At 43.1% G+C, this 25964-nt stretch overlaps 1 protein-coding gene and 1 long non-coding RNA gene across 6 annotated transcripts in view; one reads left to right on the forward strand and one right to left on the reverse strand.

Annotated features, from left to right (window-relative positions):
• MAML3 (mastermind like transcriptional coactivator 3) overlaps positions 1-10173 on the forward strand; it is a 266582-nt gene extending 256409 nt beyond the window's left edge. For 4 of the 5 annotated variants that reach the window (XM_081021873.1, XM_081021875.1, XM_081021876.1 and 1 more), the window contains 2 exons: positions 3851-3962; positions 6031-10173. In XM_081021873.1, the coding sequence (XP_080877999.1) occupies positions 3851-3962; positions 6031-7001 (1083 nt within the window). In that variant the 3' untranslated portion in view covers positions 7002-10173. The remainder of the gene's footprint in view (positions 1-3850; positions 3963-6030) is intronic. The other variant, XM_081021874.1, reaches the window with a different exon arrangement.
• A 36-nt stretch (positions 10174-10209) lies between these two features.
• The window catches only part of LOC308485914, a 33365-nt gene continuing 17610 nt past the window's right edge, over positions 10210-25964 (reverse strand). Inside the window, exons 2-3 of the long non-coding RNA XR_013990855.1 lie at positions 15224-15352; positions 10210-10251 (exon numbers count right to left, since the gene is read on the reverse strand). This is a non-coding gene — a long non-coding RNA (uncharacterized lncRNA). The remainder of the gene's footprint in view (positions 10252-15223; positions 15353-25964) is intronic.

Below are 25964 nucleotides of genomic sequence, written 5' to 3' on the forward strand. Positions count from 1 at the left end.
CTGAGTTTGCCTATGCCTGCCTTGAGTGACCATTCCCAGCCCTGGAACAGAGACGCAACTGGGGAGGCAACACAACTTCCCTTTCCAACAACAATTGTAACCAAGCAGTGCAATCCATAAGGTTCATACAAGCACCCTGCAGCTTCTGTAATCTAGGCTTTCATTTGTCATGCATGTGTCAATTATGAGGCAAGGGACTGACTGCCACAATAGTGCAGTGACTTGTGTATTGCTATGAGCTCCAGCCTTTTCTTACATGGTGTCATCCAGATGTTTTGAACTACAACTCCCATCAGCTACGGCCGTCTTGTCCAAAACATCTGCAGGGCAACAGGCTTAGGGAGGCAGATCTAGAGAAGAACTCACTTCCCTCTGTGGACCACTGATTCGTTCTCTCTCTGGCAGCTCTGGAAGAGTCATTTGATTCTTAGTTTGCTCTCTCCATTTTCTCTCCATCTCCATCACAAGGCTATTGTGAGGATAAACAAGATAAGGATTGCTAAACACTTTAAGGTGCAATATAAACGATAATGCTAATTACTGGTGTAATTGGGACAGAAGGCAATTGCTTTGGTCCTTTAATGGCATGTTGCAGAGAAAAACGGAATGTATGCCTCTAAGGAATCTCCATTCCTCTTCCTTATTTTATGGTTACCTAGAAAATAATTTTCTGCTGTTTCTATAAGGTGTTTGATTCAATCACAGGAGATCATTCTTAGCTTATGGGAACAGCATGGTTGTCACTTCATCTATGACATGTCTCCACAAAGTTAAAGTTAGGATCTCATTGGATCGAAGAGAAAGGAAGAACCACACCAGTATTCTTTCTATAGCCTATATCATTCCTGTGTTCTCCCAATTGATATTTTAATGCTGGTGTGTCGATTCCCATGTGTCAGCCCTACCATTAGGGAGAGTGAAGCAGCTGCCTCTGGCAGCTGATTTGGGATGTCATAAAAGAACACAAATGGTTAGTCGTTGATTTATAATTATTGCACTTTTACTCCCAGGGAGAGGTGCTTGGGGGGATTTTTCTGCTTCGGGTGCCAAAATTACTTAGCCAGCCTTGAGTATTCTGCATCTTGGCTGAGGGAGGCATTTGCTGTTCCACTTCAAGCACCAAAATGTGTCCTGTGCTTCTCCGTTCTCCCATTGTTAGAACACCCTAAGCATCATGCACAGAGAAATTAAGAAACAGCAGCAACCAGGCCACTTTCCTAATGTAAGAACCTAAACTTAAATAAAAACAAATCCTGATCACAGATGTTAAGCAAACTGTGCTATTGGCTAGGTGAAGGTGAAAAAAGCCTCCCAGAATCAACAAGTGTTTTGGGGGGAACGGGATCCTTTTTCCACTCCCAAATTTGTATTAAGTGAAAGCATCTTAGTGAAAAAGAAGCCTGTGGAAAAGCATTTGCTTTTCATCTGTTTCTGTTTACTGCATGCTAATACATCAAACACTGGTCTTGAAGTTCTGGGGGATCTTCTGTGCTACGTTTAATTAATTAACTGATCAAATTGCCATACGGCTAGTTAGTAAAATCCCACAGAACTGCAAAGTGATGTTTCATATGCTGGGTGCAGTGGTGACTGGTGTAACTCCCTGCACAAGTAAGGCAGCATTTGTGAAGAAGCCACTCTGTACACCTGCTGAGCTCAGGCGTATTATCAAGTGCGCATCAGGGCCTGGTTTCCACACAAATCCCTGAAGTATGCCACAAGTGCATCTCTTTAGGCACTGTGAATGATTTTTCAGTAGCCTGATACCTCATTCGCAGTAATAGATGGAGAACAGCCTCACAGCAAGGATTTGAGAGCTAGTCACACTGCTGCACTGCCTGCATTTTTTTGTAATCAAGCAACAGCAACAAAATCTGCTTCTATCTGTACTCCTAAGCCGATGTTGTACAGCAGGAGAGTGCACAACCTATTAAGGAAGTGAGAAATGAATGAATAAATCCATACATTCAGCTGCTGGCACTTAGGCTGCAATCCAACCCCCTGCTTTTGTCCTTCCTGCCAGGTTTCTGGCCGTGGAGTGATGTCTGCATCGCTCCACTGCTGTTCAGCTCTCTGTTTTGGCCACTGAAGGACAGGCAGAATCTCCACTGGCAGAAGCCCAGAGAAAGCCCCAAAATGAGGTGTTGTGGGGATGGCCCAGGATCCATTTGAACCTGAGACACCTTCAATGCTGCTACTTTATGGCATCAGCTGCAGACTAGCACGGTGATTTGCTTGCCCTGGCAGATATGAGCTGTGGCTGCAGCAGCAGTTCTGTCAGCCTTCGCTGCTGCTTGGGCCAGGATTTGGATCATTCCAGTAGTTCTGACTTTTAGTCAATGGTCTGCAGGGATTGAGTCTTGAATCCAGCATGTTTGTTTCTTGCAAGATAATAATAAATTAATTTTTTTAAAATTTATATCCCACCCGTCTGACTGGGTTTCCCCAGCCACTCTGGGCAGCTTACAACATTTATAAAAACACAACAAAACATCAAACATTAAAAAACAAAATATCCTATACAAGCAACAAACAAACCAGTAAATCAATAGAAACCAATAATAATAATAATAACACCAATAATAATAAACAGTTTACAGTTATACCCAAATTTAAATAACCACCAACTAAACATTTAACCAACGCCAACCTGACAAAAACGAAACAGAGGAACCAAAATTAGAACCATTTAAAACATTTTAGTCAGTTGCCCCCACCCAAGAGTTGCTCCAGCAATGTCCCAGGAGCCTCTTCTAGTGGTTAAAGGGGAGTCTGGGCCCCAACCCCTAGGCCAGGTGGAAATGGGCCTTGCAGCAAAGAGCAGCTCTGCTTCCAGCACTCAGGGCAGCATCCTTCCTACCTCCCCTGCCCCCACCATGTAATCATTCTTATTCATTAAATAAGGATGTGACAGTGCTTGAACCTGCCCATCTTATTGAGAGAAGTCTAATGGAACATATTCACAGAGGAGGAGAGGTTGTAATGGGATTGGTATAGCTTCCGCTTTCCCCCACGGCTTCTTCTCACGATGGTTCAGTAAGCTAGGAATGGAAAAACTGGGTGAGGTGAAATGGACAGAGCCACATATCCCATCTGGGTGGGGAACATGTGTCCTTCTGGAAGTTGTTGCAGTCCAGCTCCCATGAGCCTCTGCCAGCTTCACCAGTGGTCAGGGCTGATGGGGGTTGAAGGCCAGCATCATCTGGAGGGTCAGAGGTTCCCCACCCCAGGACTAGAGGATGAATGGATTTACCTCACCTAGTCCTCCCATTCCTAACTTACTGAACCTCCATGAAAAGCCAAAGGAGAAAGCGTAAACCATACTCATGGTTGTTTTGATAGTTGCATTCTTCTCCCCACACCATCCCAGATCCCTCCCCTACATGGCTCTTCTGTTCCTCCATTGCTGGAACTTCCAGGGCAGCAGCAACTGGGCTGCCCCAGCTCATAAGAACCAGCCCCGTATTCTTAACTAACTTAGATCCAGAAATACTAGATGGTCCCAGAGTTTGGTTCATGATTCTCAGCTAGGAGCGTTCCCTCCTCTCCTCTCCTCTCCTTTCCCGAGTCCTGCAGAAGTACGAAAAGTTCTCAGCAAGTGAAGAGCAGAGAGCTGCTGTGGAGAGGCAGTCGATGCCTGGAGTCTGAGCAACGCTGTGTGCGGAGGGCTCTTGATCTGTACGGGGCCGCTGCTCACTTTGCCTGCCACTTCGACGCAGCACTTGTCGTTCAAGAACACCTTGCTGGAAAAGCGCCAGTTCTGCCGCTTGCCTTGCCGACTGCAGTCGCAACAGTCAGCTGGGCAGCAGGCTCACCAACCTCTTTTTCTTCTTCTTGCTCCTCTCTCTAGCATTTGCAGCAGCAGCAACAGCAGCAGCAACAGCAGTCGCATCTGCCTCGGCAGCACCTCCAGCAACAGCAGAGGAACCCCTACCCTGTGCAGCAGGTCAATCAGTTCCAAGGTGAGAGCCCAGCAGGCATTTGGGGAGCACAAGCTGCCTGCTAATGCATAGCTAGATATGAGCTATGCATTCTATTTACTGTACTGCTAATTGACGCAGAGTTATTAACGTGGCAGGCAAGAGCAGGCAACCCAAGAGGAGATTGTCAGAAACCGAAACTCTACGTAAGGGCAGCACATCCTCTATTTGTCAGAGTCTGTCCCGTTCATATGTAAAGCTGTGATGCATTGGTAGCCACCAACTTAGATGACTTTAAAAGAGAATTTAGGCAAATTCATGGAGGAAGAAGCTATTAATGGTTACTAGCGACAATGGCTATGTTCTGCCCCATGGTTGTAGGCAGTAATGCTTCTGAATACAATAAGTATTGCTGGAAGCCACAGGCAAGGAGAGTGCTCTGGTGCTTTGATCCTGCTTGTGGGTTCCACAGGCATCTGGTTGGGCGCTGTGCTGGACTACATGGGTCATTGGCCTGATCCAGTTGGCTTTTCTTGTGGCCTTATGCTTGCTGGCCCTATGCTTCCCCTCTCAGACCTCCATGTGTTGAGCATCCCATTCATTTCCATGGGGTTTTCATCCTGTGTACACAAAATTCTATTGATAAAGATAATATTAAGGAACTACAAACAGTTGAATCCACATTGTTTTCATCTTTTAAATTTAATCTTAGAATGTTGTCCAATGAAGAGCCCTGTCTGCTCAAAACACATAAATATTGTGTTGAGGGGGGGGGAGAGATGGAGAGGAGGACTTTTTTCATATTTTGTGAGTTTCCTTGGTACGTTTTATTTACTTTTTTTTCTTGGTGTAGCCTTAAGAGAGAAATCTAAATACATGGTCTGTAAAACAAAACACTCTCCTGGTGGTTAAAATGGTGATTTGTTATTTTGTATTATATTAAGCTGGAGGATGTGCTTCATATTATCAATGAAACAAAGGAAGACACTGAGATATAGTTGGTTCCTGGTTTTTTTTAACAGTCAGGTAACGCTTCACAGAAATATTATTCTTTCTCAGTGGTTTCATGTATCTTTTTACTGAGGTGAGAGCTATGCTCTTGTCAGCAGTGTGTACTCAGCATTGTATTGAGCTGGTGCCACAATGAACTCTTGGCATAATCAAAATTCCTCTAATTATTTTTAAATAAAGATGATAAACACCAGAGCATATTTGCTTTCTAGAAATCAATAATCCTTTCCATCCACTCCTCCCTCTACATCCCTCCTCAACAGGAAGACACCTAGTTTGGGTGTATCTGCCAGGGTGTAGAATTTAACAGGCAAAGGATTTTCTGGCTTCCCGTCATTGGTCCAAAGGTGGAGCAAAATGTGCTTACAGTATTGATTTGTTAATACACCGTCTCTGTTCTAAATTTTTCTTCTTTCCATAGACATAATCAGTAACACCACTATAGAAAATCCATTCACTTATGCCTCCTAAGCTATAAAAAAATTGATTAGCCTCTCTGCGCCTGACATTTCTATTTTCATGGGTTTAGTTCTGAAAGATAATGGAAATATTTGAAAGAGTGCCTCAGATAACTAATGGTCAGGCCATTGTTTGTTTGTTTGTTTTCAATTCTAAATGGCTAAATAGATTTCTAACTAATGCTTGCATTATTATGGACCTCACTGACACCTCTTTGCACTACCATTGACAGCACAATCCTTTACATGTCTACTCAGATGTACTTCCCATTGGCTTCAATGGGAATTACTCCTTGGTAACTGTGTACGGCATTGAAGTTTCACTGCCAGGCTGGGTGCTAACTGCAATCAGACCCCTATCTGGAGATAATACTAGCTTTGCAAGACAACTCAAGAAGAGCCTTCCTGGATCAGACCAAAAGGCCTTCCTAGTCCAGCATCCTGATTTCCACAGCAGTCAACCAAAGGCTTATGGGAAGCTCACAGGAAGCGTATGAGCACAGTAGCCATCTCCTGCTTTGTTCCCCAGTGCCTAGCATAGGAGCTACCTCCTAGGGGCCAAGATCCCTTTGCGTCCACACGTCCAATAAAATATTATTGCCAAAGCTCACATTTTAATATTTTTCCTTCTCCTGCTTCAGGTTCCCCGCAGGATATAGCAGCAGTGAGAAACCAGGCAGCTCTTCAGAGCATGAGGACTTCCCGAATGATGTCCCAGAACACCAGCATGATGACCATGGGAGCCTCACAAAACACTGGCGCAATGTCTGCCGCAGCTGGCCAATCTGAGATGGGGATGGCTCCCTACAGCAGCCCAGCGGCCGGCCAGCCAGGAATGTACAATATGAACACAGGAATGAGCCAAATGTTGCAGCACCCAAACCAAAGTAGCATGAGCCTGGCACACAACCCAAGTCAGGGGCCGAGGCAGCCCACCTCGACACAAGGGGTTGGCATGGTCAGTAGCTTTGGTCCAAACATGTTGCAACACCAGCAGATGAAAGGACCTGTGGGCCAGGTTCTACCCAGACCACAAGCTCCCAGACTTCAAAACATGATGGGGCCTGTCCCGCAAGGAGCACAGAACTGGCAGGCACGAGGCTTGCAAGGTATCCCTGGAAGGACTAGCGGCGAAATTGGACCTTTCAATAATGGTGCAGCTTACCCGATGCAATCTGCTCAGCCAAGGTTGCCTAAGCAACACTTCCCACAAGGCATTAGTCAGTCTGTCATGGACACAAGTGGAACAGTACGGACCCTGAATCCAGCAATGGGAAGGCAAATGTTGCAACCACTCCCTGGACAACAAGGAACCAACAACCAAGCTAGACCAATGGTTATGCCTACAATAAGCCAAGCAGTTCCCACTATGGCTGGTTTTAACCAGTCCCCTGCACAACAGATACCAGGGGGTAGCTTTGCTCAGAGCAGCCAAGGTCAGATCTATGAGAGGAATCCCACTCAGGACATATCTTATAGTTACAGCAACGAAGGAGCTGGCGGTTCCTTTCCAAGTATAGCAGACAGCACAGACCTCGTAGATTCCATCATTAAAGGTGGGCCAGGAGATGAGTGGATGCAAGAACTTGATGAGCTGTTTGGAAATCCGTAGCACATGGGGATATGTATAGTTACAAACCTTTGTGGGGTCAGAAAAAAGGAAAGCAGGATGTTGTCCATCCTTGTTTCTTTGTTTTGTTTTTAAAGCTGTGCAAAGCAAGCTGATCTGTGGCTGATTATGGAAGGCATGGATGGAATGTAAAGCATTGAACAGAAGGCCTTGCTGGTGTCCTCACAGCAGTCTCCACCCCATACTGCTGCAGGTGGGAATAAGACAAAGAGAGAGGTAGGGGGCTCCAAAAATTGCTACTTGCTGCCCATGGGCTATGGAAGAAGATTGGTAGTCTCCACATGGCAAGCACTGGCTGCCCCATAACAATAAACTTTCCACCACAGTTCTGCTGGAACTGCTGTAGTGTCAGGACATTGCAGAGACAGGCGCCGAGACAAAAGAAGGGGCACCTGAAAGAGAAAGAGAGGCCGGGATCAGTACAGGTGCTAAACTCTGGGTTTAAGCAAATGACAAGTTTCTCCATGTAGTTATGTGTCTGATTTGATCAGGAGTCAAGCAGAGGCTGCTTGGTTATGGTTATAACTAGACATGGCCGCAGATGAAAGGGTCCATTCAATGTGCTATCAAGTCTCCTTTGGGTGCAGAGAAAGTCCCCATCTACATAGTTTGCCATTCCTGTGTTTCCGGTTTCCTCTATAACCAAGTGACTCTTGAGTCACTTTTTAAGGATGGGGGAAAATACAGAGCTCTAGGACACACTGAGGCTGCAGTACTTATATTGCTCACTGAGATAGCAGCTACCAAAGACACAGATGCAAAAGAAAGCAGGCATTAAAAAGGGAGAGGTTATATGTATTAAGAACTTGCAAACAGTGGTGTCCAGCTTGTTCTTTTCCGGAAAATTCAAGATGAATAGGTGTTACCTGTGAGGGGTTGGGTTGGACAGGCAGATGTCTTTGGGAGAAGGGAGAGGGGCTAGTAATTCTCTTGGTGGTCTTACATAGAAATTATTTAGGAGCAGTGTCAACATGTCTTTTGACAGGTTGGAAGCAAGTTTATGCTTAACGTTCTCTATTGGCTGGTCCTCTTTGTCAACCTTCCTACTATGAACATGATAACACCAAGCTCTTTATGATGCCTAAACTAGTTGGTGACAAACAGAATAAGAAAGGAAGGGTCTTCCATTCAATTGCTGGAAGTAGTTGTACATAAAGTTACGACGTTCCAAAGATCAATCTTCAAATGGAACTGTCTAAGCCACAGTTTTGTGTGGCTGGAACTGACCTGCAAAAAAATGGAGTCATTTATGTTGGTGGGAGTTGAATATGATACCATTTGCCTGTGTTTTAGATACAGGCTTGGTATTAAACACATGTCACTTTTTCGGGCCTGATTATACATTACATGCAAATATGTAACCAAACTCCAGTGGTGCATTCCGTATTTCCCCTATCCCTGGGAAATCCAAATTCAGAGGCAGCACTTTTTTTAGTGGAGAAACAGCAGAGAGATGGAATACTTGTCCCTTTCCCCAGCCACCGTTTCCCCCATGTTCTTTAGCACACTCCAGTTTTGGTAGTGACACCCGCCCTATGGAATGGCCTCCCATCAGATGTCAAGGAAATAAACAACTATCTGACTTTTAGAAGACATCTGAAGGCAGCCCTGTTTAGGGAAGTTTTCAATGTTTTATTGTGTTTTTAATATTCTGTTAGGAGCCACACGGAGTGGCTGGGGAGGCCCGGCCAGACGGGCAGGGTATAAGTAATAAATTATTATTATTATTTAAAGCAGAGGGTGGGATGGGGTGATGAGTAGGAGCGAGAGCAAACACACATTTGGAACTCCGTAGGATAGAAGCAGCTTGGAGGGATAGTTTTAAAGTGGAGAAGAAGCAAGCAGAGAAAGGTTCAATCACAACCCACACTTCACTTAAAACCACAAACTCCAGAAGCTAACTTTCCTGGAAAATGGGGAAGGGGGAGAATTACGATTCAGTTACACATATTTACATATAAGGTGTACTTAGGCCCTCATTTATTTTATCTGGTTTGTGACATGATTTTGAAACTCCCACATACTGTCTCATCATCTAACTCGCTGGAATTAGTGGGAGACATATTGTTGACACCTTTGAAAGTTGGATGTCGTGAGCTAAAAGAACCACTTCATGCAACTTCCTGCTTGTGCTAACATGAAGGTTGACCAATGAGCTTGCACATCAGTGGACTTGGCATGTGGCAAAGCTTGCTAACAGAGAAGTGGTTTGCCATGTTCTCAGTGCACAATGTGCCAAGTCAGGACTCATCTTAGCACCAGTGGAGAATTGTGGCCTGAGGATCCCAAGAAGATTTTAGTCCACAAATACTCTGAGCATAATTAGGTATCATTATATCAGCTAGTGCTGAGGACTGGAAGACCAAGAAAAAGGTTCTGTGGGTTACAAAAATCAGCTGAAGAGGTGAGAGATACAGCCACCTCCTTTTAAACCTGAATAGGCATGCAAAAGCGTAAGATAGGAACCAGGTATCTGTCTTCATCACTCCTCTGGGGCAGTGTCACTCTTTGCTGGAAAGGGTGACAACAAGAAGACTAAGAAGTTGGAGTTTTGAACCGCACAAAATCTAATGAGTAATGAAATTTAACATTCAGCTTTATCAGAAAAGTACAGGAACTAGTGTTTGATGAGGCCTCAAAATCCATTATCTTTGAAAAGCTTCCTCCAAATATTTTGAACTGGGACCAAGTAATAAAAAGTCAAACTTTAATATCTTGGGTTTGGTTTTGTTTTTTTACTATGGTGCTGATGTATATGAAATGTTAAAAAAAGAATTATTTGTAAATATGTTTTTACAATCCTGCAGATATCACTGGGTCTAATCTGTAAAATATATACATATAAATAAATATTATATAAATATAAATATATATATAATGTTTGTTTAAAATAGAGTATTTTTATTTCCTTCTTTAACTCATCCTCACTGCAGTGGTATTGCACTTCAGATGTCTAATTACTAATTTGTACTGTATCCTTGCCAGCAACTTGCTCCATTTTATCCAGATTTTTCTAGTTTACTGTTTTTTACTTTGTACATTGAACATTGCTTATTTCCTTTTAAGAACTGTACAGAGCTCTGGAAAAAATGTAGAAAGGAACTAATAACATACCAATTTTAAAGAAAATAATAATAAAAGATTGTTATCTGAATCAGTTTAATTTTTAGGAGTTTCTCTCTTACCTGATTTGGCTGACTCTGAGGGACACAAAAAGGTGGTGACGTTGCTCCTGTAAAAAAAACATAGAATAAACAAGAAACGGCTTTATACCAATGCAGATCATCTGTCCATCTAGCCTGCTGTTGTTTATACTGACAGTTGCATGAGTCTTTCCTGCATGGTGAAACCTGGGAATGAAGCTAGGATCTTTTGCTTGCAAAACACACACCCTGTAAGACCCAATTCAGACTTAAAGAGAAGGCCCATGGTACTATCCTCCACTGAGCCTGTACCCTCTCAAAACACACACAGGTAATTTCTTGTTTATAGGCACCCCCAATTTATATGGGGTGACCGATCAGGCTGATGCCATGCAGCAACAGCATTGTTTTTTATTGCAACTGGTTTGTCCCTGTTCTTTTCCCAGAGCTTCTTCCTTGCATAAGCTTTACACCTTAGGGAAGGGCCTGATTGGCAGAGGTTGTGGTTTGTATGCAGAAGGTCATAGTTTCAATCCCCAGCATCTCCAGGTAGAACTGGAAGAGAGTGCTGTCTGAAGCCCTGGAGAACTACTAGCTGAACCAATGGTCTGACTCCGTAGAGGGCTGCTTCCCATTTAGAGAGAGAAAGATGTGGTGGAGCTTTCAAACAAGACTTCATCCCATGCCAGCTAAGAAGGGGAAAGAAGGTACAGTCCCTAGATGGGAATGTATTTGAATATGTTCCATAGAATCACTTTTGATCATAGCCTCATACAAACTCACAGCTTGGCTTCCATTTTTGAAGCATTTAACCTGATGTGGTAAGAAGTCAATAACATAAGGTAAAGGTAAAGGGACCCCCTGATCATTAGGTCCAGTCGTGACCGACTCTGGGGTTGCAGCGCTCATCTCACTTTATTGGCCAAGGGAGCCAGCATGACTAGGCCGCTTCTGGCAAACCAGAGCAGCACACGGAAACACCGCAGGAGCGGTACCTATTTATCTACTTGCACTTTGATGTCCTTTCGAACTGGTAGGTTGGCAGGAGCAGGGACTGAGCAACGGGAGCTCACCCCGTCGCAGGGATTCGAACCGCCAACCTTCTGATCGGCAAGTCCTAGGCTCTGTGGTTTAACCCACAGCGCCACCCACGTCCCTAATAACGTAAGTAAGCTTGCTCAAATATTAACAGCAGTGACAGTTACTTCACAACATAAGGAGTTCATAACAAGTGTCTTCCTATAATAAATCAAGTCTTCCATCAGAGATAGCCAGCATGGTGCCCTCCAGCTGTTGTTGCACTACAATTCCCATGAGCCCCAGACAGCATGGCCAATGGTAAGGGATTATGGGATTTGTAGTCCAACTACAGCTGAAGTGCTCCATACTTTTACTCGAAAGTGCAGAAGTACTGTGTCATCACTATTTCTGCTTCTTCCTTACACAGTTTTATTTCACACAAAAATCTCTAGGAAAGGCTGATCTGACTGAGACACAAAAATATTTGCAGAACTTGCTATATATATATTTAAAAACCACAAATCTTAAAGCAGTCAGCAGTGCAACAGCAAAATTAGCCAACGGTGTGTGGTATAGATAGTTTCATTTTATTCATCTAGCTTGATGGAATTTTACAGTCTGCAAGTTCAGTGGGAGTTCAGACTGCTCGATAGTTCACAAAATCAGGCCTTGATTTTTGTATTGAACATTTATTGACATGTGATTAACTGCACAGGCCTGCTTTTGTTCTCCTTCCCATTTTTTTTTCTAACAAAGATATTAGTTCTCTCATTCCGAGCAACTACATGGCTGGTGCTGTTTCACCAGCTGATAATCAGCTTAACGTTGAAGGAAAATGACATTTAAATGGGGGAGTTTCATAAATGTAGCCCAAAAAGCTTGAGTGGAATATCTAGTGTCTGCTCAGTTCAAAGCAATGAGAATTGCCCATTATTACATAAAGCATTTTGACATTTTCAGCTAATTATAAACTAATTGACATTTGGAGAAACTTTTGAAGAGGTACATTTATGAAATTTTTCACACAATAACCAAGAAGTTGACGTACGGCTGACTGGCTGTGTGTGATTCTTTATCTGTGATTCCTGCATTGCAGGGGGTTGGACTAGATGGCCCTTGGAGGTCCCTTCCAACACTACAATTCTATGACTCACTGTCAAGAAAAGTATGGTCACTGCCTTACTCCCTAAATTTTCTTCCTGAGATTTCAAATAACCCAGGAATCCAGTGCTTTAAACGCCACTGAACATTCAAAAGAACGATCACTAATCCAGAAATATTAGCCAAATTGGAAGATATTAGACAAAGCAAATGCCTTGTACATGTAGCATAAAGTAATCAAAATATTCTATATTTTGTCTCCTTGGTTTCTGGATTGATTGATTGATTATTTATTTATTTATTTATTTAAATTATTATTCTGTACCATATACATTTCAGAAGCCAGTGAAATGTATTTATGCTATCTTAAAACATACATGCATTTCAAATAGCCTCTTGCTGCATGGATGAAAGTTTTTTTAAGAAACAAAACAAAAAACCTCAGGAATGTTGTACATTTTGCATTGCAAGGGAAAGCTAGTGAAGAAATTTGCCCGCTTGTAATTTGATCCACATAGCTTATTCATCTGATGCCCAAGAGACACACATAATTTATTTACACATAGGAATAATCTTTAGATCAGTTTACAAAGTTTGTTTCGACTAACCAACAATTTGTAATCCAAGCAGCACCTTTCAAGAATATAAAAATGATCCAATTCAAATAAAAAAAAAATGACCTAAAAGTTAGTCATGAAAGGAGGAGAAAAGGATTGCATGTCCCACAAGCAGGCAAAATAAATATGGCAGCTACAGAAAAAAGTCACTTGAGAATTGTGTTTCATAAATAGTTTTCCTTTCATCTGATGGTGTTAGATTTCCCTTCTTGCATATGTTGGCAAGCTGACTTTCAGAGAGAGATTGCCTCCCATTAATTAATATCTTGCTGAGGGACTCCTGATCAGCTCCTGAGGAACTTCAGAGTTCTCTGGAGTACAGGTTGCTCATCACTGAGGTACAAAGCTATTTTGTAATGAGTCCACCGAAATACCAGTCTAACCTTAGGTTGCCAGTTCTGCCTTCCAGCAAATGCCAGTTCTAGAGCTTTAACCAGATAGTTTGGCACTCAGCCTAGGAGACCACCAGGAGAAGCAGGAGGCCTCACCCAACTGAGTACAACACACTAGAGCAGGCACAGGCAAACTCGGCCCTCCAGATGTTTTGGGACTACAACTCCCATCATCCCTGGCCACTGGTCCTGTTAGCTAGAGATGATGGGAGTTGTAGTCCCAAAACACCTGGAGGGCCAAGTTTGCCTATGCCTGCACTAGAGGGAAAGATTCAGAGGCAATAATACTGAAACCATGAATTGTGAGGGATCTTATAAGTTATATAGTCCAACCCCCTGTACAATGCACAATGCAGCTATATCATCCCTGACTGGTAGATGGCTGTCTACCACCCACCTGCCAAGGCAGTCTGCTCTATGCTGAACAGCTGTTGCCATCTTGGTCACCTGTATACTATCCCTTGATTTTTCCTGTAGGACTAATTGCAGTCGTTAACAGTCTTCAACAGTTACAGATAGGTAGCCGTGTTGGTCTGCCATAGTCAAAATAAAAAAAATCCTTCCAGTAGCACCTTTAAGACCAACTAAGTTAGTTCTTGGTATGAGCTTTCGTGTGCAAGCACACTTCTTCAGATACACTGAAACAGAAGTTGCCAGATCCTTCTATATAGTGAGAAGGTGGGGAGGGGTATTACTCAGAAGGGTGGTGGGAATGGGAGATTGGCAGATAGCTGAGATGAGCCTGCTGACGACTCTTAACGACTGTAATAGGTCTTACAGGAAAAGGCAAGGGGTGAGAAGGTGAGAAATGGCTTAGTCATGTATAATGGGATAAGAATCCAATGTCTTTGTTCAAACCAGGTCTCTCCATGGTTTTAAGTTTGGTAATGAGTTGCAATTCAGCAGCTTCTCTTTCCAGTCTATTTCTGAAATTCCTTTGTAGTAAAACAGCTACTGAACAACTCCTAACCCACAATAATACTACAACCAGACTTAACACGGACACTGGCACCAGAGCCTGCAATAAACCCAGATGCCAACTTTGCTGCCACATACACCCGCACAACACCATTACTGGCCCCAACAACATCACACATACCATCTCGGGACTATTCAATTGCTCATCATCTAACATTGTGTATGGCATCAAATGCCAACAGTGTCCTTCAGCTCTCTATATTGGACAAACAGGCCAAACCTTACGCCAAAGAATAAATGGACATAAATCTGACATCAAGAATCACAAAACAGAGAAACCAGTAGGAGAACACTTCAATCTCCCAGGACATTCTATACAAGATCTCAAAGTAGCTGTTTTACTACTAAAGAACTTATCTTTACAGCAATCCAAAAACAATCTTTAAAACAGTTCAGGTTAAAACGTATAACAGAAAGTAGCCAGGGAATATATACTGAACAAAATTAAAATTGTTCTCCATGGCTATTTAAATAAAAAAATACAGGGACAGCTATTTAAAAGAAGATTTTTTTTAAAAAAAATGTTATGACTACTTTGGTTGAAAAAACCCAGCTATGCACAAAGTCATTTGGAAGACAAGGTAAAATGCTGAATAGTTTTGTCTACAGGAGAAGTATTAAGGAAAGCAAGCTGGGCACATATTTATTCTTTCAGAAATTTATAATCTGCCCTTCCTTCACTTTTACCAGGGCTGTTCACAATAATGAAGGCAACCAAAAGAAAACGCTAAAACCACTGCAACCATTGAGTAAATATGATTAAAACAGCAGAACACAACAGAACATTACAAACTAATTCCAGAGATATTGGATAGGACTGAGCAAATAAAGTCTTTTTGCCTGGCTCTTCAAATACACAGCCATGGGCACCAGCTGAACTTTTCTGGGGAGGGTGTTCTATAGACAGGGGGCCACAACCAATAATGCCCTCTCACCATTTGCATCAGACTAACCTTTGAAAGTGAGAGCACCTCCAGAAGATGGCTTCTTCCTATGGTCAGGCTCACAGCTTTGTGATGGGTCATTCACACATGGAAAGATTGTGCCGTTGTTCCACTGTGTTTTGTTTTAAAAACTGAGCTCTAAAAAACAAGCAGAAATGGGAGAATGGGTAAAGATGTATTACTCATGACATTGTGCAGATGCCCAGTAAAAAGCGACTGAACGACTTCTGGCTATAATAATAGCTTTAGTTGCAAGCATGGAAGTTACAGAGAAGCAGCCTGAGTTACGTTTTGCATATTAATGACCTTAGTGGACATTCTGGAGACCCACAGACAGTTGGTGGCCTGGTCATGTACTTCATTCTTAGCCTTCCTGTGAGTAAGGCAAAGGGAGCTATAAATAAAGTGAAGGCCAGGGGAAGACCAGATTCACATGTCCTCTGTGCTAAAAGAAAATTAAATGTTTTGCACCTGAGAAAAGCAGTGGACTTTGAAAGGTCCCAAAGTTTGGTGTACTGATTCTGGATACTGATAATTAGTTACAAACAAGCAGGTGGGGACTTTCACCCTCAATAGGCCTTCACATGAGGAAAGGTTTGATGACAGCTATGAACCAATACGCAAAAGGAATTCGCCCCTGGCTGCAGGAAGTTGCCTTATATAGAGTCAAGCATTGGTCCATCTACCCACTGCCATTAATCTGAGAGCAGCTCTTTAGGATCCCAGCCGCCTTCTATAGGCAAGCTACTATTATTCAATTGAGCTATCACAGCATCTCCTCGGTTCCATGTGGCAAAACCCAAAATGTACAGTCCCGCCTCTACTGCCTGACAAGTCTGAACTGAATGAATGGGCTAATAATAATTCTTTGGGCTGGTGGAAATATTACAGCTCCGATGCAAATGCCACTTCTCATTGCTCCACATGGCAGCTGTCGCCACATGGTAAGGTGTTAACATGCAACAGAAGAAAACAGATGGGGCAATGACTCTACACCCTTGTAAATGGACGATTTTAGGAGAGGAAACACCAGAAATCAGGGGACATATTAAATGCCTGCTCACTGCTGCAAACCAACAGTTTCTACCTGATGACAGCCATCAATGGTCATGGCCTCTGCGGGGTGGGGAAGAGATGTTACGTGGTCATTCACTGGCCCTTCCAGCTCCCCTGGGGCTTTTGTTCAGAATGTATTTTTAAAAGCCCATTTCCTTAGCTGAGCTCACTTGCTGAAAATCCACCTACTGCTGTGATTCGTTTCTTTCTTCACCCAGCGTTTTCTGCTTGGTTTAATCCCTTCTTGTAATGCACACAGATGGTTCTGGTAGGCTAGCAGCTTGTCTTGCTGCACCTTCCTACTATAGTGTCTATTGCTAGGTGTTCCAGAGGTCACATTGCCCAACTGCTCATTCCCAGCACATATGCTGAGTGGGGAAGGATATTATAGGTGCTTTGTAGCTATGTGTCTTGTGGGAGCAGCCGGATAAGCAGATCATGGGCCATGAGTAGTCTCAAACACATTTAAAAGCCTATGCTCCTCTAACTGAATGTGCCACGATAAACTCATTGGAACCAGCTGAACCAGCGATGGAGGCTTCGAATACTGTTCTGACAAGTTTAGTATAGTGCTGAAAGTTTGAGGAAGACAGGGTTTTCCTGATTTGCCTAAAGAAAACCCCCACACAATTATTTAAGGTGTTTGCCCAAAAGATGTTGTATTATTAAAACAAACATGGCGAAACAACCAGAGGAATCCAAATTCACACAATGGCACATCTCTATGTGAAATTGATTTTCAATTATTTCATTTAAATTGCTTGAACAAAGTTTGCTTAAAATTGACAGAGACCAGACCAACAGCTAAGTTAATGAAATCAAGTTGAACATGAAGCGTTTTCTTTACTATTAGATAAATGATAGCCAGCCCCATCAGTATGCATGATACCTTCAAGAATAAAGCACAAAATGGAATCATAGGATTGTAGAGTTGGAAGGGAGCTCAAGGGCCATGTAGTCCTGCAATTCAGGAATCTTTTTGCCCAAGGTGGGGCCCAAACCCACGACCCTGAGATCAAGAGTCTCATACTCTAATGACAGAGCTATTTTCTGGATAGTGCTTGGAAAGTTTTGGACATTTCCAGGCAGCTGGTAGTATGTTAAAAGTACTTAGAATCAGAACCAACTCTGAGTCTCCCATGCACCCTGGATGTCTAGCAAATTACCTGCTAGTAGTAGTGGCGGCAAGCAGTGACAGATATCCAATCTGGAATAGGCAGCTGCAAGTCTGCCATTTAAATTACGCCCAACATAGTGTCACTGACGACACTGTTGGCAAATAAATAAATAAATAAATAAATAAATAAATAAATAAATATTTATGCCCCACCCTCTCCAGCCAGCACAGCTAACATCAAATATGAATTACAATAAAACATAATGGGGGGAGGAAACCAAACAACAACAAACAAACAGTTAATTAAAATATGGCTTAAAATACAGCTTAAAATGCAGCCTCATTTTAGTAGTAGCCCATAAATCAAGACCATAAAGGGAGAAAATATCAGATATTCACCTGAGAAAGCTATCCATGCTGGTCCTACATGGGCCAGCAAAAAAGCCAAGGGAAAATTTATATACCAAATCCCATATAGAGACCAACTAAGTTTGTTACTGGTATGAGCTTTCGTGTGCATGCATACTTCTTCAGATAAGTCTAAGCCAAAGGCCAGGCAGAACAGCTCCATCTTGCAGGCCCTGCAGAAAGATGTCAAATGCTGCAGGGCCCTAGACTCTTGTGACAAGAGTGTTTCACCATGTCGGGGCCAGTGCTGAAAAGGCCCTGGTCCTAGTTGAAACCAATCCAACCTCCTTGAGGCTTGGGACCTCCAAAGTGTTGTTATTTATGGACCTTAAGGTCCTCCACGGGGCATACCAGGAGAGGCGGTCCCTTAGGACCCAGGAGTAAGAGTTGCGATTTTAATTTTCCACATGCCCCAAAGTGACATCATGCCACAGGTATTGTGGGTAATTAAAATGGCAGGTGGGTCACAGACAGGGTCAGGGCCAGCAGCAGACCCAAGAAAAGGATGGAAGAATCTGTCAATTTCGGTTCTCTCAATTTCTCATTTTTCAATCTTAAATTCAGTCCTCCACATATTGCTGCACTCTGTGATATATGAAATCATCATGAAAATTCTGCAGCAAAGTAAATTTCTCCTAGTATGCAAATTTTGTACATAGTTTAAACTAACATATACATTTTTGCTATGCAATTTCAGCTGCTAAAGAGCATTTTTGAATGTTATCTGCACTAACATCTTCATTTTTATGCACACTTTCCCCTTAACATATGCATTTTTGTAAACATTGTTTGGCTGGAGAACTGCATTGCAAAACTCAGATGGGTGCAAATTTCAAATGACAGCTGTGCTTCAGTTTGCATATTGCTTTGTAAAGTGAGAATTTGATAGAATCACCTTTAAATGTACACTGAATCAAATTTCTCCTCAGACCATTAACCCAAGGTAACTAGATGCTGATAGTGGCGACGCTTAGCATTTATACTGCACTTTAGAGTGTTTGACGTACTTCAAGTAATGCTAACAGCCTCCCTTTATGGTGGGTCAGTACAATCATATTGTGGATTGGAAAGTGGCTTGCCAACTGAATTGAGGAGTAAGGCAAGAATCAAAATAGGAACTACCCAGTTCACAGCTCATATACCAGCCGCTACAGTATACCTGCTAAACAGCAGTTGCAAGGAAACCTTAGAGTTATCACAAGTACCCATCAAGTGTAACAAGTTATTCCCCCCCCTAAGATGTTGAAACTTCTTTTAGTGACCTTTTCTGCATAGAGCACTTATTAATCCAAAAATAAATGAAAATCGTCCAGGCTATCCTGGATGTACATTTCTAGCCTTTGTATAACCTGAAATATGGGGCAAAATGTGCAGGTACGATTCTTCTCGTTTGTTTAGTGAGCTTTGGTCAGGTTAGACATTCAGGTAAGCAGCTGTACTGAGAAAACCTCCATCCGGTTTACTCCCTAGTAAGCATGCTTGCGATAAGACCTATCTTAACACACAGTTTTGGGAATGTGCTGTGATCTCCTCCATAAACTAAGCAATAAAAGCAACCTGCCTACTTCCAGTAACACAAAGTGTCCCACTATTGAAAAACAAAGTTACCTCATCCAGATGTATAAGCCACATTCTTTTTGCACACTGGACGGAGAAGTTATAACTGCTCTTGGAAAGTCTCCCCTTTGTTAAATAGTGCCAGTGCATTCCAAGGAGGCAGATTTTCATGTTATTATCTCTTCTCCCATTACCCTTTTGATTTTTCTCCCAGCACTCTTTTGGTTTTTGAACTAATAAATATTACATCTGTACACAAACGTTTTCTTCCCAACCTAACAATGTGCCTAAGGAAAAAGCTGTACAAATGATCAGCCATTCTTAAAGTGCTCCCAAAACCTAATATGAGAGCTATGCAATGGAATATATAATGAGCCCTAATAGGCAAAGCTGTCTCTAGGTAAGACTTTCAGCGACAATATATCAGCTCCTAGGCTCTGCAACACGGGGGAGATCCATACCCTCCATTTCAAGCACATTCAAGGCACATTTAAGGCACGTGACTGCCCCCTCAAAGAACACTGGGAACTGTAGTCTCCCCCTCACTGAGATACAATTCCCACCATCATTAACATGCTACAGTTCCCAGGATTCTTTGGGGAAGTCATGTGCATAATTAGAGTAATTAGCTCTCCTACTAAAAGGGAAGCTGTCCTCTTTGCACAGATGTCATTTTGAGTAAAGAGAAAGCTAATCATGCTACTTTTTTAAAAAAAACAAAAAACTGAAAGAGATTGTTTCTTGTTCTGTGGAATTTCCCCCAGCAGCAACTCAAGCCCATTGCATAGTTGTTCTCCTTAAAAATAAAAATAAAAACATGATAACAAAGAACACATGTGGGTATAGGAATGGCATTTTCCCAGCAACAAATGTGCAGTTAGTAGCAGGAACATGCAATATCCCAAAAACAAAAGCACTGTCTTGATGGAAGACATCTAGAACTTGCACAAGGGCTGTGGAACCTTTTTCAGCTTGAGGTCCACATTCCCTCATGGGTGGCTTTCCAGGATCTGCATGCAAGGGGGTGAGCAGGCCCAGAGACAAAAAGCGGGTGAGGTAACTTTTTCCTTTCACCCAGTAGGTTGCACTCCAACCATGCAAAAATCAGAGGTTTCTACAGTCACATTTACACTCTCACACGCCCTGCTGTCTCCCATCCAGGCAAGCAAGAGGTGTTATCACAATTTAAGGACACATTCAAGCCAGTTGAAAGTGTTTGAGAAGGGAGTGGAGCACAGACAGTGAAGGGCTTGGCCTATGGAAAGGAGGTATGGCTTCTGGAAGAAACATAGCCTGGAGAAGAGTCCCAAGGGCCAGAGAGAGAGGACTGGAGTCTCAGCTGCCCACCTGTGTCCCACGCAATAAACAACTATGCTACTGTAAGGAAAGATGCTTGGACCTCTCAGAAGAATGGAGTACAGTGGAACCTCTACTTACGTACGGCTCTACTTACATATGATTCCAGTTATGACCTTCAGTAGGTGCTTCGACTTATGAACTTTCATCTAGATACGAACAGAGGCCTTGCCAGCAGCGGCGCTGCGCCTCCCCACTGTCCCCCGAGCTTGTGGGGCTGCCCGATGTCTGCCCGAAGCGCGGGGCGCTCTGCTTCAGCGCTCCCCGCGCTCCGTGCAGCAGGCTGCTATCCACAGCCTAGGGAGCCCTGCGGGAGTTCCCGCAGGGCTCCCCAGGCTGCGGATGTGTTCCCGAAGCACCAGGCACTCTGCTTTCAGCGCGCCCCGCGCTCCGGGAAGCAGGCTGCTATCCGCAGCCTAGGGAGCCTTGCGGGAACTCCCACAAGGCTCCGGATGTCTTCCCGAAATGCCAGGCGCTCTGCTTTCAGCGCGCCCCGCGCTCTGGGAAGCAGGCTGCTATCCGCAGCCTAGGGAGCCCTGCGGGAACTCCCGCGGGCTCCCCAGGCTTGCTGATAGCTTCCTGAAGCCTGGAGAGCGAGAGGGGTTGGTGCGCACCGACCCCTCTCGCTCTCCAAGCTTCAGCGAAAGCCTGCATTCGCCCCATAGGACGCACACAGATTTCCCCTTCATTTTTGGAGGGGGAAAAGTGCGTCCTAAAGGGCGAAAAATACGGTAACCTGACAAAGTCCAGAGAAGAACCTGGCTGGCAAGAAAAAAAAGTGACCCTGGCCAAAGTGAATCAGCTCTTTCCTGACCCTTACCCCATCCGCAGCTTGTAGCCAGGTAAGCCCACCCACCCTCAGTGCACGTAAGAAAAAAAAATGCTTATTTTTTTCATCTACAATACTGTCTTATTTATTTTATAGTACAGTACATTGATTATTGCCATCAATTTATGGATCTATGGTCTCGTTAGACAGTAAAATCCATGTTAAATTGCTGTTTTAGGGGGTGTTTTTCATCGTCTAGAATGGATCAATTCACTTTTCCATTACTTTCTATGGAAAGTGCGCCTCTACTTATGTACGTTTCTAGTTATGACCGGACCTCCGGAACAGATTATGGTTGTAAGTAGAGGTTCTACTGTATTACTGATGCCACCTTTCGGTGCCAACAATAATTTGCTCAGGGATATACTAAAATCAGGAATTTCATAGCATTCACCAACTCTACCATTCATTGTTTTTTGGCTCTGCTTTGGCATGCTTTCTTTCTCCTCCATCCCAGCCAAGCTATAGTAACTCTTTGCTGACCTCGCTGAGGAGGCAAATCTCAGCAGGGTGCTAAACTCTTGCAACAAGAGAGCAGATGGCTGGGCTGGGCAAGTACAGCCAAAAGAGATTTAAATATAAACTCTGTTGAATCAAGTAATCACTTTTGAGGGTGTTATTCTGACAAAGCTGGAAGGGTTTGCCTCTATAACATAAAAAAGAAGTGTGGAGCTTTGGATAAGGTAATTTCTGTAGTCTGCAGTAAGAACCTTACTTCCAAAGACCCTCAAATGTAGGACAACTTCCAGAAAGAGTTATCTGTGTAAGTTTGTTGCAGCAGCTGGATCAAATAAAGAAAAGGTCTGAAGGGAAAGGAGAAAACTCATGGAGGAAAGAGTGGCGTGCCTTCATTTTTAAGGTTACTCATTGTATGGTCCATGCACTAACATGTTTTAGAAATATTTTGCTGAGGGAGATGATTAACATCGACTTCTGGGTCAGCTAGCCTATTTAAATATGCAAATATTTTAAGGACGATGTTATGACACACTCAGGTTCCTGCTTGTCTCTGCCAAGATACACTAGTCAATGGGTTCTGCTTCTCCATGGTGTACAACTAGGAACATAGGAAGCTGCCTGATAAAATCAGACTGTTGGTCAGTACAACTGACTGGCACAAGAGAAGACCAAACATCACTGCCAAGACCTCCAGCGTTATAGAATCATGATGAAAACCATGCTGATATAACGATACATTTGGGTGATAGTTCAGCTCTCATAATGAGTGTCAGTAAATATGTATTATATAGAAGTATGTTGTTCATAGAATGATAGAGTTGGAAAAAATGTAGCATAAACACAGACAACTGGGAAACACTGGCCTATGAATGCTCCAATTGGAGAACAGTCTTTATCAAAGGTGTCATGGACTATGAAGACGCTTGAACTCAGGACGAAAGGGAGAAACGAGCTAAGAGGAAAGTACGTTTGGCAACTCTCACCGTAATCAATTCCCATCTGGAAACCTATGTCCCCACTGTGGAAGGACGTGTGGATCCAGAATTGGTCTCCACAGTCAGTTACAGACTCACTGTTAAGACCGTGTTCATAGAAGATAATCTTATTCGGCTACAAGCGATCGCCAAAGAAGAAGAGAGTTGGAAGGGATCATGAGGGACAGTCACAGAAACACATCTTCTATACTCAAAGGTACTTAAAAACTAACGAGTGAGTGACTTCCTATAGTTTGAATAGTACTTGTTAATGTTTTCTGTTTATATTTTCTTTCCAGCCTGTGAACTCAGAGTAGAATGTTCCTCAGCACAATGCACAGCCTTCTTATTACCAGTTTTAAACTATTAATCCTAGGATTTTCACCAATCTTTTAATTTCATTTACATCTTTCCATTGTGCAGTGCTTCCCTTTTCCTGTCCTGTCATATTTCTTCTCTAGTTAACCACTCTGTTCTCTAATCAGTATACATCCCTTCTACACAAATCTTCCTTTGTACAGTATCTCCCACTGTCCTCAGACGTCTTCCATCTCTGTGAGGGATGCTCATCTTTCCAGCCTCTGCTGCCTCATAAAATTATTGTATTTTTAAAATCTAGAGAACCATCAAGCATGTCAGTTTCATGACATGTCAGTTTCATGACATAGGAGCCGGCCTCCCAACCAGGCTGCTGGGTTGCCTAGCAACCTATTTCTCACTTCTCTGATGAGTCATTTGCCTATTGCAATGCCTTGCTGATGTAAGCACAAGCAAGGAAAACAATATCGCAGTGGCAATTGCTCCTCTTGGTGTGTGCATATTATTAGTCCTATAGAAAGGTTTGTCCACCACGTTGTTGCTACCTTTCCTGTTTCAAAGAAGCAGATCTTCTAGGCCTTTTGCCTTCTGAAGACTGACATGTGCACCACTTTGCAGTTAAACAATGAGGCATTTTGACCTGTGTTTTCACACTCCAAAGCTAAGCAAATGGATGCTTTGTCTTCTGAGGTGAGAAACAAGGTTCTGAACTTGTTTCATTTCAAAGATGCAGCCAACAAGCCTGCCTGCCTCTCCACAACTGAGAGAAAGCAATATGCATGCTAACAATAATTTAAAAAATCAGAAAGGATGTAAGTATTCTGCTTTTAGAATGTGGTTTTTGTGGGTGGGGGTTATTGGGTTACTGCTTTTGGTTTGATTTTATATGTTGTGGTCTTGTTGTGAACTGCCCTGGAACCTTCGGGTATAGGGCGGTATATAAGTTGAAATAATAAATAAGAAGAAGAAGAAGAAGAAGAAGAAGAAGAAGCCAGTTTTTCAATGAGTGCCACTCCTGCAAACTCTTTCCCCTGTTTTCTTCTCTTTTTAAAAAATAACTCCACAGGCTAGAGAAAAGGAAATCCACCTTTACACAGGGCCGTCTTACCCATAGGCAATAGGAGTGTGGGGCACCCAGGCGGCAGGCTCTCAGGGGCACCAGGCCGAGAGTCTGGGGCCTGAGAGTTGAGTCCGGGGAAGAGCCCAGCCGTCAGTCGGAGCGCCACGGCGGGCTCTTCTGCTACGGGCTCTGCGCCGTGAGTTTGGGGGTGACCGAGCCAGCAAGATGCTGAGGCGGCCGGCTGGCTCCGCCCTCCTGCGTGCCTGGGACTGGGCAATTGGGGGGAGGGTGGGGCGGATCTTTGCATCCCGGCGTTGCATATGCTTAAGACAGCCGTGCCTTTACATATCACTTTTCTGTAAGTTCTTTCCCAGATGATCAGAAAAAAGCACAGATGTTGGGCACTTTTGGACTGTCACTATTTTGTGGGTGGAATTCAATGCATACTGGCAATTTGGGATCATGCAATTAAAATTGATTTGGTGCTCTTGCACAACAAACCCACTTGTCAATGTAGCAGGTTGAGGTCTTGAGCAGCACTGGAAAAATGACAAATACTCAACTACTGCTGCCTGATAATCAGGGTACAACCATGGAAAAACCCACTCTTCCTGTTGTTGTTGTTTTACTATTGTATAGAACCATTTTTTTAATTAATAAAATCTTTAAAACACATCATCATATACATGTTGTTAAACCTGAGAAATGTGAACCATCATTAAGTTGTATAATATATCACTCTTCGGAGTGAGGAAACAGCTTTGCTCCAGGAGAGAATCATGCTGCTATTTGCAAATCTTCCTGTCCTCTATCTTTTATATTTATAAGTGAGGTTGGATGAGAGTCCAAGTGGTGTCTCTGCATGGGAGAGAACAAACAGACAGCAAAAACATTGGAGGAAAAGACCAACTGGCTCAGGGTTATGGGAGTGGGAGTGGCTCAGGCTTTCAGGAACGTATATAAGCATTTGCTTTGCCCATTTCCCAGTTATGTAGTTCAATAAAAGTTCTTGCTGTTATCGCTGTGTCTTGCCTCACATAGTTCCCTGAAGTGGTGAGGCAACTCCTAGGACATAATAGCTGGAATCATAGCTGTTTAAAAATAGGCACAGGCTGTATAGTCCAATGTGCTGTAGTATCACAGCTGGGATGTGCGTTTTTTAAAATTCACAAGATGTCATTGGCATAGATGAGTTGTGTCGCTCACTGCATGTGATCTCCCAGGCACCATCCGTTAGATGTCTGCAATGCTCCTGCAGCCATATTCACAGCACATGTAGCAGCAATGAATATCATTTTCCAAATGACAGAGGATTAATTGCAGTTTTGATGCTAGAAAAAGGCACTACCTCTAAAAGAGAACTACTTCGGCAATGATAAATGTTCGGATTAATGTGAAATGTACTGGATAATCAAGAAAGATCTCCGAGGTTGCAATCCTATGTTCCCTCTCACCTTGGAATATGGGGGGGGGGGGTATTTCTGAGTAAAAATGCACAATATTGCATTGCAAAAGGAGTATGCTCAGGAATAAAAACGCCTATAATTTATACCTAGTGCATTAATTGCTTCAGCTACGTTATCTCAATAATCTTTACAACAGGCCTGTAGTGTTAT

Source organism: Podarcis pityusensis, assembly GCF_964106645.2.
Source record: "Podarcis pityusensis genome assembly, chromosome: 9".
NCBI classification, from domain to species: domain Eukaryota; kingdom Metazoa; phylum Chordata; class Lepidosauria; order Squamata; family Lacertidae; genus Podarcis; species Podarcis pityusensis.